The sequence below is a fragment of the Mesoplodon mirus genome (genome assembly GCF_964341445.2).
Source record: "Mesoplodon mirus genome assembly, chromosome: 3".
In the NCBI taxonomy this organism is placed as follows: Eukaryota; Metazoa; Chordata; class Mammalia; order Artiodactyla; family Ziphiidae; genus Mesoplodon; species Mesoplodon mirus.
Window position 1 is genome coordinate 125,795,163 of NC_138978.1, and position 12,323 is coordinate 125,807,485.

At 39.1% G+C, this 12,323-nt stretch overlaps 1 protein-coding gene across 4 annotated transcripts in view; it reads left to right on the forward strand.

Moving 5' to 3' along the window:
- Positions 1 to 5,874, forward strand: part of DDR2 (discoidin domain receptor tyrosine kinase 2) — a 150,047-nt gene extending 144,173 nt beyond the window's left edge. For all 4 annotated transcript variants that reach the window (XM_082615750.1, XM_082615751.1, XM_082615749.1 and 1 more), the window contains 2 exons: positions 1,590 to 1,739; positions 5,140 to 5,874. In XM_082615750.1, the coding sequence (XP_082471876.1) occupies positions 1,590 to 1,739; positions 5,140 to 5,274 (285 nt within the window). In that variant the 3' untranslated portion in view covers positions 5,275 to 5,874. The remainder of the gene's footprint in view (positions 1 to 1,589; positions 1,740 to 5,139) is intronic.
- Positions 5,875 to 12,323: the final 6,449 nt, after the last annotated feature.

Sequence of the window (12,323 nt, forward strand, 5' to 3'; positions counted from 1 at the left end):
TAAAATCTTGTCAGTTAAATAACTGTTATCCACACAAAATATTTTTCTTCTGTATTAATTTCATAACCATATTTCTAATTAATTATTTAGATTGATCTCTATATTTGTATTTTAATGATTTTCACCATTTACTTTTTAAGGTCCTCATTCTTTGCTTTATAATTTTTATCCAGCTTTTGATATTCTGGACCACAGGTGAATAAGTTTTTTCCAAATACCTCTTAGAAATATATCTTCTGACCATGCATATTTGCGACAATTTACTGTTGATTTTATACCATTTAGCTGACTTATAGAATTATTAGACTTTAAACTTTTACTTCCTACAATGCTGTGTATGTGTAATTTTGTCTTTTGTCATTTAATATTACAGAGAAAAGCCTGATAGCAATCTAGTTTTGTTAATTTATTATTAATCTGTTTGTTTCTTGTTCATATCTTATAGGGTTCATAATTAATGTTGAAATAAGAAATGTATAGTTATCCCCTTCCTCTCACCAAGATGACCACTATTAATATTAATATTTTAGTGTATTTCCTTTGAGGATTTTTTCTATACATGTATTTCTCTGAATATATGTATTATATATATAATTATTTTACGCATTGGGATGATACTATGCACATACAATTCTCTCTCACTGGCAGTAAATATTCTTCAAAAACATGATTTTAATTGCTGCATAATATTCTATTGTGTGGATATATCCTATAATTTAATTATGTCACTATAATTTGATATTTAAGTACTTTCCAATTTCCTTTGATTATAAATGATGCTGTGATATATACCATTTTATGTAAATCCTTATAAAGATCTTTATCATCTATATAGATGAATCACATATTTTACTCATTTCTAATGTGATTATTAAGCTTTATTCCCTTTAAAGGTATTGTGTGGTGTTGTAAAGGATTATTAGACCAAGATTCAGAGGGTTTTGGTCCAAATCTCAGTTTTTCCATTATTAATGGTCTTGTTAACCAGGAAATTTTAGTAAACCTCTCGTCTCAGTTTTCTGATCTGAAAAATAAGGATAAATAATATCATCTATGTCAGCACTGTATTTATTGAATAGAACATATGCAAGTATTTAATACATGCTGATTGCATCTGAATCTCATTGCTGTCACTCGTTAGTCTATCCTTCAAGACTGTGACGATTAACGAACGAGTTAAACAAGTACTCCGGGCACTTACACTAGATTTCCGTATCTCTCACATAGAAACAATTGCTTCCCATTCTAATTTTGCTTTTCCCCTGGGCATTTCTCCAAGGCTACCCTAGATCCTAGAGTTTGACCTTCTAACATGCACTGGGAGAGTCAGATAGCTTACGGCTGCGTCCTTTTCAGCCCTTGGATCTCATCTCTAAGAGAAGTAGACCTCAGCAGAAATCCTGAGGGTGAGAAAAGGGCCTGTAGCTTGGCATTGAAACAACTTCCTATTGTTGTTTCCAGATCGCCCATGAGTATATTGGCAGTCCCAGTATTCCTTGCCCTGGGTTGTAAAAGTGGCAAAACTCCAGATTATGAAAACCTAATCAGCTCTTGTTGTGCACAGATTATTCTTTTTCTTATTTAAACAGGGCAAATTCACCACAGCAAGTGATGTGTGGGCCTTCGGGGTGACTCTGTGGGAGACCTTCACCTTTTGCCAGGAACAGCCCTATTCCCAGCTGTCAGATGAACAGGTCATCGAGAATACTGGAGAGTTCTTCCGAGACCAAGGGAGGCAGGTGAGAACTGTTGGGGGTGGAGAGATGTGGCCTTGGGTGCTCTTGAAGGAGAGAGAAAGAAAAGTTCTGACTTAACAGGATAGGTCTGAGCTGGAAAATGGGCTACCTGGATTATTGTTGTTTGTCTCTAATTATCCAGCTAATGTAAAAGACCAAGAGCTTTTGTCACTAATTATCCAGGTGATGTGAGAGACCAAGGTCCTCCCTAGGCATCCATACACTCTGCTTTATCCATGTACCAACCTGTTGGTCATTGGAGAACATGAGGGGTCCCCTCAGGCTGCTCCCCAACTCAAAGATACCAGAAAATAAAATCCTATCTCTCATGTTTGATCTATTTCCTGGTCTAGGCTCTATGGTTTGTCTTCCTGGTTGAGAAACATAGAAACAAAAACGTAAGCTTAAAAGTGAATAAGGGATTTATTAGCATTCGTTAAAAACTTGGTTTGGACTATCTAGAAATGTTTCTCGACTTACATGTCCAGAGACCTTCAGGTACATCCTGGCCTTGCTGTTCTTGGAAGGCACCTCTGAGCCCAGGTGCTGTGGCATTTCAGGACTCAGAAAAGCTGGGCTTCTTAGCTTACAAGGGCCCCAATTCCTAGTTAAGATACTACAAGATTCCTTGGATGACTCAGTGTTTAAAGTTCCTATGAGACGTGGGATTGAAAGCTCGTTGGTGGTGGGAGCACTGAGCCCCCAGAGTGGCCTGGCTACAGCACACACTTGGAGTGTGGCATCTCAGGCAGGAAGATGATAACAGTTGAGGAGAGGGAGAAGGCTCTTGCAGAAGATTAAAAGTAGATCCTCTGTGGCTTAAATGGATCAAAGCAAGCAAAAGATAAGGGAATGACTAGAGATTGTACAATATGTAGCTTAAAAATAGGAAGGAGGGGTCCTAGAATTTTATCTTGATACTCTGCAGATATTTTGGTAGCAGGAGATCTAAATTATCTATCTCAGTTATGAGGTAATTGCCTTCTTACCTTGGCAAAGGGCAGATTTACTCCGGTGTGCATGAGATAAGAGAGTAGAAAAAGGAAAAATGTTTTTTCTCCTGGACTAGTAGCACATCGTGGCCACCTGGTTGACCTACTAGATTCTTGTGGCCAATTAAAGGTGGTGCATTCAATTAGAAAGTGTAATTTTATTATCATAATGATTCTAACTTGAGTACATCCTAGAATTATAGGCAAAGGGAGGAATATTTTAAACCTTTCAGTTTCCCTCATCTTATTATTCAGTGATTGAAATCCCACATAGAAAAAACAAATTTTACACGAGGGAAAATTGAACTATCAAACATTCAGGCAAGAAAGGCATGCTTCTCCTCCCCCCACTTTATGTCCACTGTCTGCTTTGCATTTGAATAATAAAGTCAAATATTTGACTGAAGCCAAGACCAAAGCCAAATATTACCATTATACGCTGAGTAAGCTTCTCATCTATAAGTTTAAATTTTTGATAACAGTTTATTTAATTTAACATATGAACTTACTAAACATACTTTATTAAATTTGCATTTTATTACAATCTACAAAATTTAGTTACTTTAAATTTTATTAAAATTTCAGTATTCAAATTTTAAAAGTTTGACATTAGAATTAAGGACAGTAATTTCTCAACACTGTCAGCTGCTAGATGGATTTTATGGTCTCTAGACTACACATGTGTGATCTAATTTGTTTTCAAATGGCACAATGTCACCAACTTGTTGAACATAGCAGATATAATGCAGAAGAAAACTTTTCAGTAGCACAAATTCTAGAAAGAATCTTATACTTAGGGCTCACAGCTTAAGCAAATCTTAAATCTTTTGTATTCAATTGGAAGTCTATAACAATAATTTCAATAATTTAAAAATGTATTTGACATTTTTGTTTTCAATTTATTTTTACAAAATGTAAAGAATTCTCAGATAGCACTTTTCTTAAAAGCTCATGGTCTAAATGGAATTAAATAATTAAAAATTGGGACTTCCCTGGTGGTGCAATGGTTAAGAATCTGCCTGCCAGTACAGGGGACACAAGTTCATGCTCTGGTCTGGGAAGATCCCACATGCCACGGAGCAACTAAGCCCGTGCACCACAACTACTGAGCCTGTGCTCTAGAGCCCGCGAGCTACAACTACTGAAGCCCGCACACCTAGAGCCCATGCTCCGCAACAAGAGAAGCCACCACAATGAGAAGCCCATGCACCACAATGAAAAGTAGACCCCATTTGCCACTAGAGAAAAGCCCATGCACAGCAACGAAGACCCAATGCAGCCAAAAATAAATGAATGAATGACTGGATAAATAAATAAAGTTTAAATTTAAAAAAATGAATGCTCAAAACCATCATAAGATATCATCTCACAACTTTAGAGTGGCTGTTATCAAAAAGACAAGAAACAACAAGTGCTAGTGAGGATGTGGAGAAAAGGGAACCCTCGTGCACTTTTGGTGGGAATGTAAATTGGTACAGCCTCTGTGGAAAACAGTGTGGAGGTTCCAAAAAAAATTAAAGATAGAGCTACGTTATGATCCTATGATGCATGACATAAGCTGGTGTTGGTGTGGGAGAAGGCAAGATGGAAATAGTTAATGATTTACCAGCTGCAAATGTTGGACCCATATTTCAAAGAGCTTGAGAAATTTAGGTTTGCTTCGGGAATATGTCAATATACCAAGGTGTTAAAAAACATAGGTAAGGAAATGACAGCAATAGATTACAGGCAAGCAGGAGATGACCTGGAGTCAATAGAGTGGCATCTTGCTGGTGGAAGCAGTCAGTAACTGGTACTTTGGGAGTAGAGCCAAATACAACTCTAGGCTGGAATTCAGGGCAGGGCTGTAGAGGGGGTAAATGTACAAATATTGGTGAATAATGTAAAGAAGAAATCCAATCTTCTCTCCCTGGGCCAGTACAGGAGAGAGGGAGCACAGAGAAGGTTATGGTTAGGAGCTACATGGATATATCCCACATCTCAGTGACTAGGATTTTATTCCAATAAAGGAGCTGAGGTAACTAATATACTTTCTGCCCTTGCCGTGATTGGCTCAATCAGAATAAACCTCACTGTGGCTAGGTTATAAATAGAGGATTTGGTGTTCTAATCACTTGCTTTCCAGTCTAAGATGTCTTCTTGCTTCAGTTTCGTCTTTTGCATGATGGTAGGGACCACAGGATGGCCCATCAGGAAATTCTGCTCCAGAGAACTGGAAAAGACAAAAGGAATGGAAAAGGGACTGATGGGATTTAGAATTCTCCTGAATAAGAAGAATAGACACCCCATTCATTTCACTTTCCAAGTCCAAGAAAATGGGGAGTGGGCAAATCATACTATGATGCAACTGCTCTTCCTTTCTCTGCGCTCTTCTTAATATTCTCATTTTTTGTTCATTTTTCTTTCCAAAGACTTACCTCCCCCAGCCTGCCATTTGCCCTGACTCTGTGTATAAGCTGATGCTCAGCTGCTGGAGAAGAGACACCAAGCACCGTCCCTCATTCCAGGAAATCCACCTTCTGCTTCTTCAGCAAGGGGACGAGTGATGCTGTCAATGCCTGGCAACAGGTCCTCCTCACAAGACCTACCACTCACCCACGCCTAAGCCACTCCATTTGGACATTGAATGGACCTGAGAGACAGAGGCTTGTTTGCCTTTATCTCTTTCTGTCCCTCGTCTCCCTCCACTCCACTCCCCCACTCTCTACCCCGACACATATATACTTTTTTTACATTAAAGAACTAAAAAGAAAAAAAAAAGCCTAGGACAGAATAGGGCAGATAAAATCTAGTAAAGAATCTTACTTGATATACTGAAAAAGTTGGATAACAAAGGCTAGATAATTGACATAATTTATAAAGGTTAAATATGCTTGTGTTTATGAATGTGCAGATTCTACAATATGTTTTCCATGTCATCTTTTAAAAAATGGTTTCAGAAAGAAAAACTTGAAGAATAGTAATGTCTTAGGAAACATGAGATTAGACTTAGGGAAAATACTTGGTAAGTGTGGAGAATCTGATGAAATGGTATTCAGTAACTAGTCACCAATGGTTTAATTTCCTAATTTGGCCTGTAGACATGTCCTGAACTCTGCATTTTCCTCTCCTGGCAAAGTGGATGTTAACATGCTTGAAAAAACCCAGCTTCTTTGAATGGGTGTTTTGTTTCTTCATGGGCAGGGATCAGGGTTGAGATCTATATGCATAGGAAATACAGAGGATGTACATAGGAAAGAATATCTACTTCAATGAACAGGAATCGTCATTTGCAAAAAAAAAAAAAAAAAAGCTTCGTGCATGGAAGTATTCTTGAATAGAGAATGGACACAGGAAAAGAGACCTGTGGAGGACAGGTAACAGATGTGATATCCATTTCTGCAGAGGGTCCTCCTCTTGTCTTGTTCAGACATTTTCAGGTGTGTGTTTTAGTGAGACCCTGATTTTGAGTCAGTACAAACTGTTGTTTTTTGATATCTTGATCCTAGGCCTTTTGGTTCATCTTCTCCAAATCTCCCAACTCTTGTAATGGATGAATACCCAATGGAACCCAAGGGCTGGTGATTGAATTTCTCAGGCATAAATCTGAAGGTCATGTACAATAGGGAATAGATATGTTCTGAGCGTTCCCAAAGGGTTGACTGAGGACCAATGAGGGAAAGTTACAGGGAGATTGGTTTCCACTCCTTATTAGGGAAAACATAACCAGAGGTAGAACATGCAAGGATGAATGGGCTGCCTCCAGAGATGGGGAGTCCTTTGTCACTGTCCTTTTGTCAAGAGGGTTTCAAACATAAGTGGTTGTGGGAGATGATGTTTAATGTCCTTTTAACCCTAGGAGTCCCTTGAGAGGAGCAGGTTGAGCATGGAGGAGTCATTCGCTGCTGCTGCTTGGTGTTCACACTCTTGCCTTGGAGATGGTATGACCAGCAGAAAAAGAAAGTTTGAGTCTCTGGCTTCAGAATCCATGGATACTGATAACACTGTCAAACAAGAGTCCCCTCAGAACAGATTCTGAGCTTTCACAATCCACAGATCCTCAGATTCAGTAGGAAACAGGGAAAGAGAACCCTCAATTCCCTCTGAGGAGAAACAAGAAAAGATCACAATATAAGCTTCCCAAACTTAGAAGAAATAGACTTGACCCCTTGGGTCTGCTTCTGTTGCGGTCTGCTTCTGTTGCCTTCACCCAGCCCACCTTCTACACAGTCTCTCAGGAACTTGAGTGTTTTCCCCCGTCCAGCCTTCAGTGTTGCTCCAGGCCACAGCAGAAGCATAAATCCCCCAATCCTCAAGGTTCATTTTGCAGGTCATCTTCCTTCCCCTAGAAAATACCCTTTCCCCATGGTTGTCTTGTGAGTCTGGTCTTCAGTGTCTCCCAGGACTAACTTTGGAGAGAACATCAGTTTGGGAGCTTTGACCCTATTTCTGCCTTAAGCCAAGTGTATCATCTTGGACAAGTCACTTTGCTTCTCTGGACTTTTGTTTCTTTATTGGAACAAGTTAGATGAGATGGTCTTGAAGTCTCTTCCAGTTCTGATATGTTCAGTGCTCATCAGATAACTGGATCTACAATTGATGCAGACTCAGTTATCTGATCATCTCCTGCTCTGAAGATCGTGGTCAGCAAAAGAGATCATGTAGGGAAGCCAATATAATAGTGGTAATAGTAACACCTGTCATTTGTTCAGTGCTTTAAAGTTTACCATGTAGTGTACCACATACATTATCTCATTTGATATATGCAGGGCCAGACATGTTCTTTTATACTTGGGACCTGCCATACTCTGTACCTTCCCATGATCAGTGTTAACTTCATGTATTATTCAGAGTTCTCCAGAGGAATAGAACTAACAGACTATATATGTATATGGAATTGGGGGATTGGCTTACACAATTATGGAGGCTGAGAAGTCCCACAGTCTGACATCTGCAATCGGGAGATCCAGGAAAGCTGCTGGTGGTGTAGTTCTGAGAACCAGAAGGCCAATGGTATAAGTCCCAGTTGAGGGCAGGAGAAGACTGATGTGTCAGCTCAAGCAGTCCGGCAGAGAGGGCAAACTCCCCCTTACTTTTTTCTTCTATTCAGGGCTTCATTGGATTGGATGATGCCCACCCACATTGGAGAGGGCAATCTGCCTTAGTTCACCAATTCAAATGCTAGTCTCATCCAGAAACACCCAGAAATAATGTTTAATCTGAGTACCACATGTCCCAGTCAAGTTGACACGTTAATCATTCCATTTCAGTAGAATCATAGGGACTTGAAATCAGGGCCTGTAGCTTATTCTCCTTTATCCACATACTTCTGGCAGGAGTACATCCAGACCAGGCCATGACTTCCTATGTGGCAAGAGGGAAGACATAATTTTCCCTTCCTTCACCTAATATCTCTCCACTTACTTCTTTTTACAATTCTGCATCAATACACTGCATTTCATGATCCCATAAAAAATCATATTTAAAATGAACTTAGTATGTCTGGATTTTTCTGGCTTTGAGTCATAGAGGTAATCTATTTCAAGCAGCTGGCAAATGTGTATTGTCAGGTACAGTTATCTTTTTCTGAGATGAGGAAGGCACCATTTTCTGGCGCTAAGGCTTTTGTACTACAGATACAGTTTTAACTTCTCCCTTAGTCAGACCCATCGAGTTTAGCAGCACAAATCTGAGAGACCCAACAGGGTGCAATGGCAAAGGCTTAGTATGTAGACTTTAAAGGTAGCTGGAATCCAAATTAGAAGAATGAAGCTAGGAATTATGTAGAAAAGGAGATAGGAAAAGGGATGAGAAACTGTGGGGCCTTGTTACCTTTCTAGGAAGTTATCCTCTTCATGATATATGTGAAATATTTTATGTACAGATTGTGGTTTTGGGGTAGTCAGATTTAAATGTATACTTTTGCTGGTGGATGTGCTGATAGCTAAGTCCAAATCTTGATGTGCTGTCCAGACACATACGTGCTAAGAAAAGATCTGGAGTAGAAAGAGGCCCCCGAGGGGGAAATGTGGTTTTAATGCTATGGAAAGATCACTTGCAAATGTATAAGACTATATGACAAAGGGCATTGTATGGAAATGGACCAAAGGATGAATAAATGAACGTGCATGTGACTGGACGGGGCATGTGGGAGTTAGAAAGAAGGCTACATAATAAAGGATAATGGAGAGTGCATGAGAAGGATGGGGGAGGTCAGGGCAAGCAAGATAGACACAGAGGGTGCTGTTGAGAATCCATTCTGAAGCATGAAAGCAGATCTCTCTGAAGAGAGAGCCGAGAGAGGATAGAAAGTAAGTGTGTTGAAGATAAAAGATAGATGTATATGGAGAGAGAAGCAATTCTGGATGATAGAGATTATAAAAATATTTATTAAAAAAATGAAAAGTCAGGTGCAGAGTATGACATGGAAGGGAGCTTTTCAGAGATTTAAGAAAAGGGAAGCCCAGCATGAACATAAAAACACACAAGCAACCACCAGGGAATGACCTTTTCATCTCACAGGAAGTGGGAGAGGGAGGCAGTTTGAACACGTGTGTTCTAGACCACCTCAGGTACTGGGGTTTAATGGTGGTGAGAAGAAATCAACTCTTTGTCTGAACAGGACATGGCTTTCCCAGTGCTGCTTTGGAAATGAAGACCAAGAGATGGGGAATTTATGTTAGCTCATGAGGCTTTGTGTTCCCTTCTTTGCTTCTGTTAATGAAATCCATTTTAAATAATGCTCATCATTGTTGTGCCTAGAAAAGCCACAGGGAAACATTGGAACAACAGGCTTAAGTTAAACTAGACTAAATCTTGTTTGATATCTGCACAAAGAGGTACATGCCATGTTGGAACCATGTGTTTTTCTAGTCTCATCCAGACTTTCTACAAGAAAGCCATGATGTGGGGCTAAAGCATATGTTTTGAGTAAAGGAGAACTGAAGAAGGGGAAAGAGATGAAGATGTTCCAAGGAAATAGTCTAAAACAGAATAGCATCTGTTTTGCCCAAATATACCAAAAAAAATGGAGAAAATTACAGTTAAGTCTTAAATTACTCCCAGTATAGAGGTAGTAAGGCTTTGATCCTAAATTGAGTTTATAGACCAGGAATTTGCCATCTTAGTCTTTTCAGTAAGACCTCTGACCTCTGGCAGTGCATATGGTAGGTTTCTGGAAGACACAGATCCAGATCTATGCTGGAATTTCCTTCTGAATTAAAATTTAACATTTTTATAGAAACAGATGAATGTCTTTTCCACTTGGTAAATGTCTTGGAATGCTAAATTGAGATGGAAAGAGACTGGAATGGTTAATGTTTATTGGATTTCTGGCATTTTGAGTTCTCTGCTACAATTAGCTACACTGCTTGGCTGAGGCCATGGTGGGTAGTTTGTTTAGTTGCTGTATCCCTTCTTTTTTTTTCAACCTGTTATTTTGAAATGTTTTAAGACTCACAAGAAAATAGTATAGAGTGGCCTTTCCCTAACACCAGGCTTTCCCATTGATAACATCTTACATAACCATAGTCCAGTTTCAAAACCAGAAAATTGACACTGGTATAATACTATTAACTAAACTACAGATCTTACTCAGATTTCACCAGTTCTTCACATGTACACATTTCATTTCTGGATAGTTTTAACCCTTGCTGATTTGTAACCTGGTCTTCTTGGTTGCATCAGGAAAGACATTGTCTGGTTACAATTCTATAAAATCCTAAAGAGAATATAACAAATTAATCTGTTCCTTTATCAATAAGCAATATCCTACCTAGACTGTTTCCACATTTTCTGACTAGTTTGGCTGTTCAGCATCTGAAACAATCCAAGAACAGCTTAGAAAAATCAGGCAACACAAAGGACAGTAAGACCCACAGCTCACTAGCTAGGATAGAAGGAAATTAATTATAGGTGGTTTCTGCAGTTCCTACGAGTAGGATTTGTATGATGGCAAGGAGAGGACTTTAGAATAAATCAGTATTTTGGTCAAGAGCTAAGGTGGCACTTCATTAATGACACCAGGGAGAGCTTTTGGAAGGAATAGAGTACAATGGTAGAGACCCCTAGTGAGTAGCAAACCACTATTCTCAGAATAGTAGAGAAGTTTCATTTGCCTAAAAGACTATTCTCAAATGGAATAGCAACCACATTGGACCAAATTAAATGCAAATACAGCTGCAACCTACAGGTTGCAGCTGTAGCCCAGAGGTTTGGAGTGGATAGGGGAGTTGAAACTCTGGTTTTGTGGATTACAGCTTTGAGTTTTGTGATGGCATTTTTAAGCTGCCCTGTTTAAGGGTCACAAGATTATACGTGAGTTCAACTCTGTATACCCCATGTCCTGTAAAGTTCCTAACACATAATGAGCACACCACAAATATTTGCCGAATGTTGTTCTTTGAATGAATAAAAGGTAGAAGCAGAAACTTGTCATCCAGCATAACTAGGGTGAATTTAGAGAAAATTGCTTTGCTGTAATGTAGAGGGTTTATTTTCAAAGGAGGAAAGAGGAAAAAGTGCCCAGACTTGTACCTGTAAGTTACAGACTCCATTTCTAGGTTTACTGATGATGAAATTGATCTAGGAAATGTCTTATTCTTTGAGGTATTTAGACAGAAATGCAAGGTACTTCTCTACATGGCACCCCATCAAGAGCAGGGAGCGACCCTGGCCCCAAACCCAGCCCTTTTGGAACAAGATTTTTAGTTTCTCTTGCAAACACCTTGTCAATAACTTCACGGGCCTGCAAAGGAGAAAAGATGGGAGTCCCAAGCTAGCACATGCTTACGCACATTCACAATTGCTCTAAAGGAATTTGCAAAGAGACTCAAGGGAAAGCACAAAGGGATAAGGTAATCACTTGCAGTGAAAAACTGTTTTCTTGAAAAGAGGCTTGGAAATAATTGAAAGTTGAGTGGATTCCTACAAACGCACCAAGAGTTTGTAATCTAGCCTATTCATTTTATGTCCTTTACTATTCATGATATCCTATTCTTCTACCCCGTTGTCTGGTAACTTTTTCTGAGGATTGACTTTCTGAAGCAATGTGGTGCACTCTTCCTATGAGGAGGAAACATCTGGGCTTTATTCTGCAGGCTTTGGAGGATGATGTGTCTTGTCAAGGGGTAAATAGCAAACTGATTTAATTTTTGCTTAAAACTATCTTAGTCATTCCAAAATAGAATGCATAAAAATTCTCTGTATTAGAAAAAGAAATGAGATATACCAATTGTATATTGTCTTTTCTTTATTTATTCTCTGTAAGTCTGTCAGATGATAAATTGTAAATAACGATGATTAAAGAAATATGCTACTGACGGATCCTTTTTTCTGTGAAAATAGCACTGTTTCTGGGTTTTATTACCCTTAACTCCTTATTCCCTTACATCCTTTTTGGAGAAGTGATGGGGGGTGGGGACACAGTTGAGGGGTGTATGTGGTGTGGATGCCTGTTTGTTGAGGGTTATCCAACAGAGGGTTATTTACGTAGGCCTCGCATGTATTAGTTGATTATTTATTGGAAGAAAATCACCTTGGTCCCTGGCATATCCAAACATACTAGAGATTGGGATTTTATGTTTTCACATTGGTCCAGTTCTAGGGAATCTAGTCG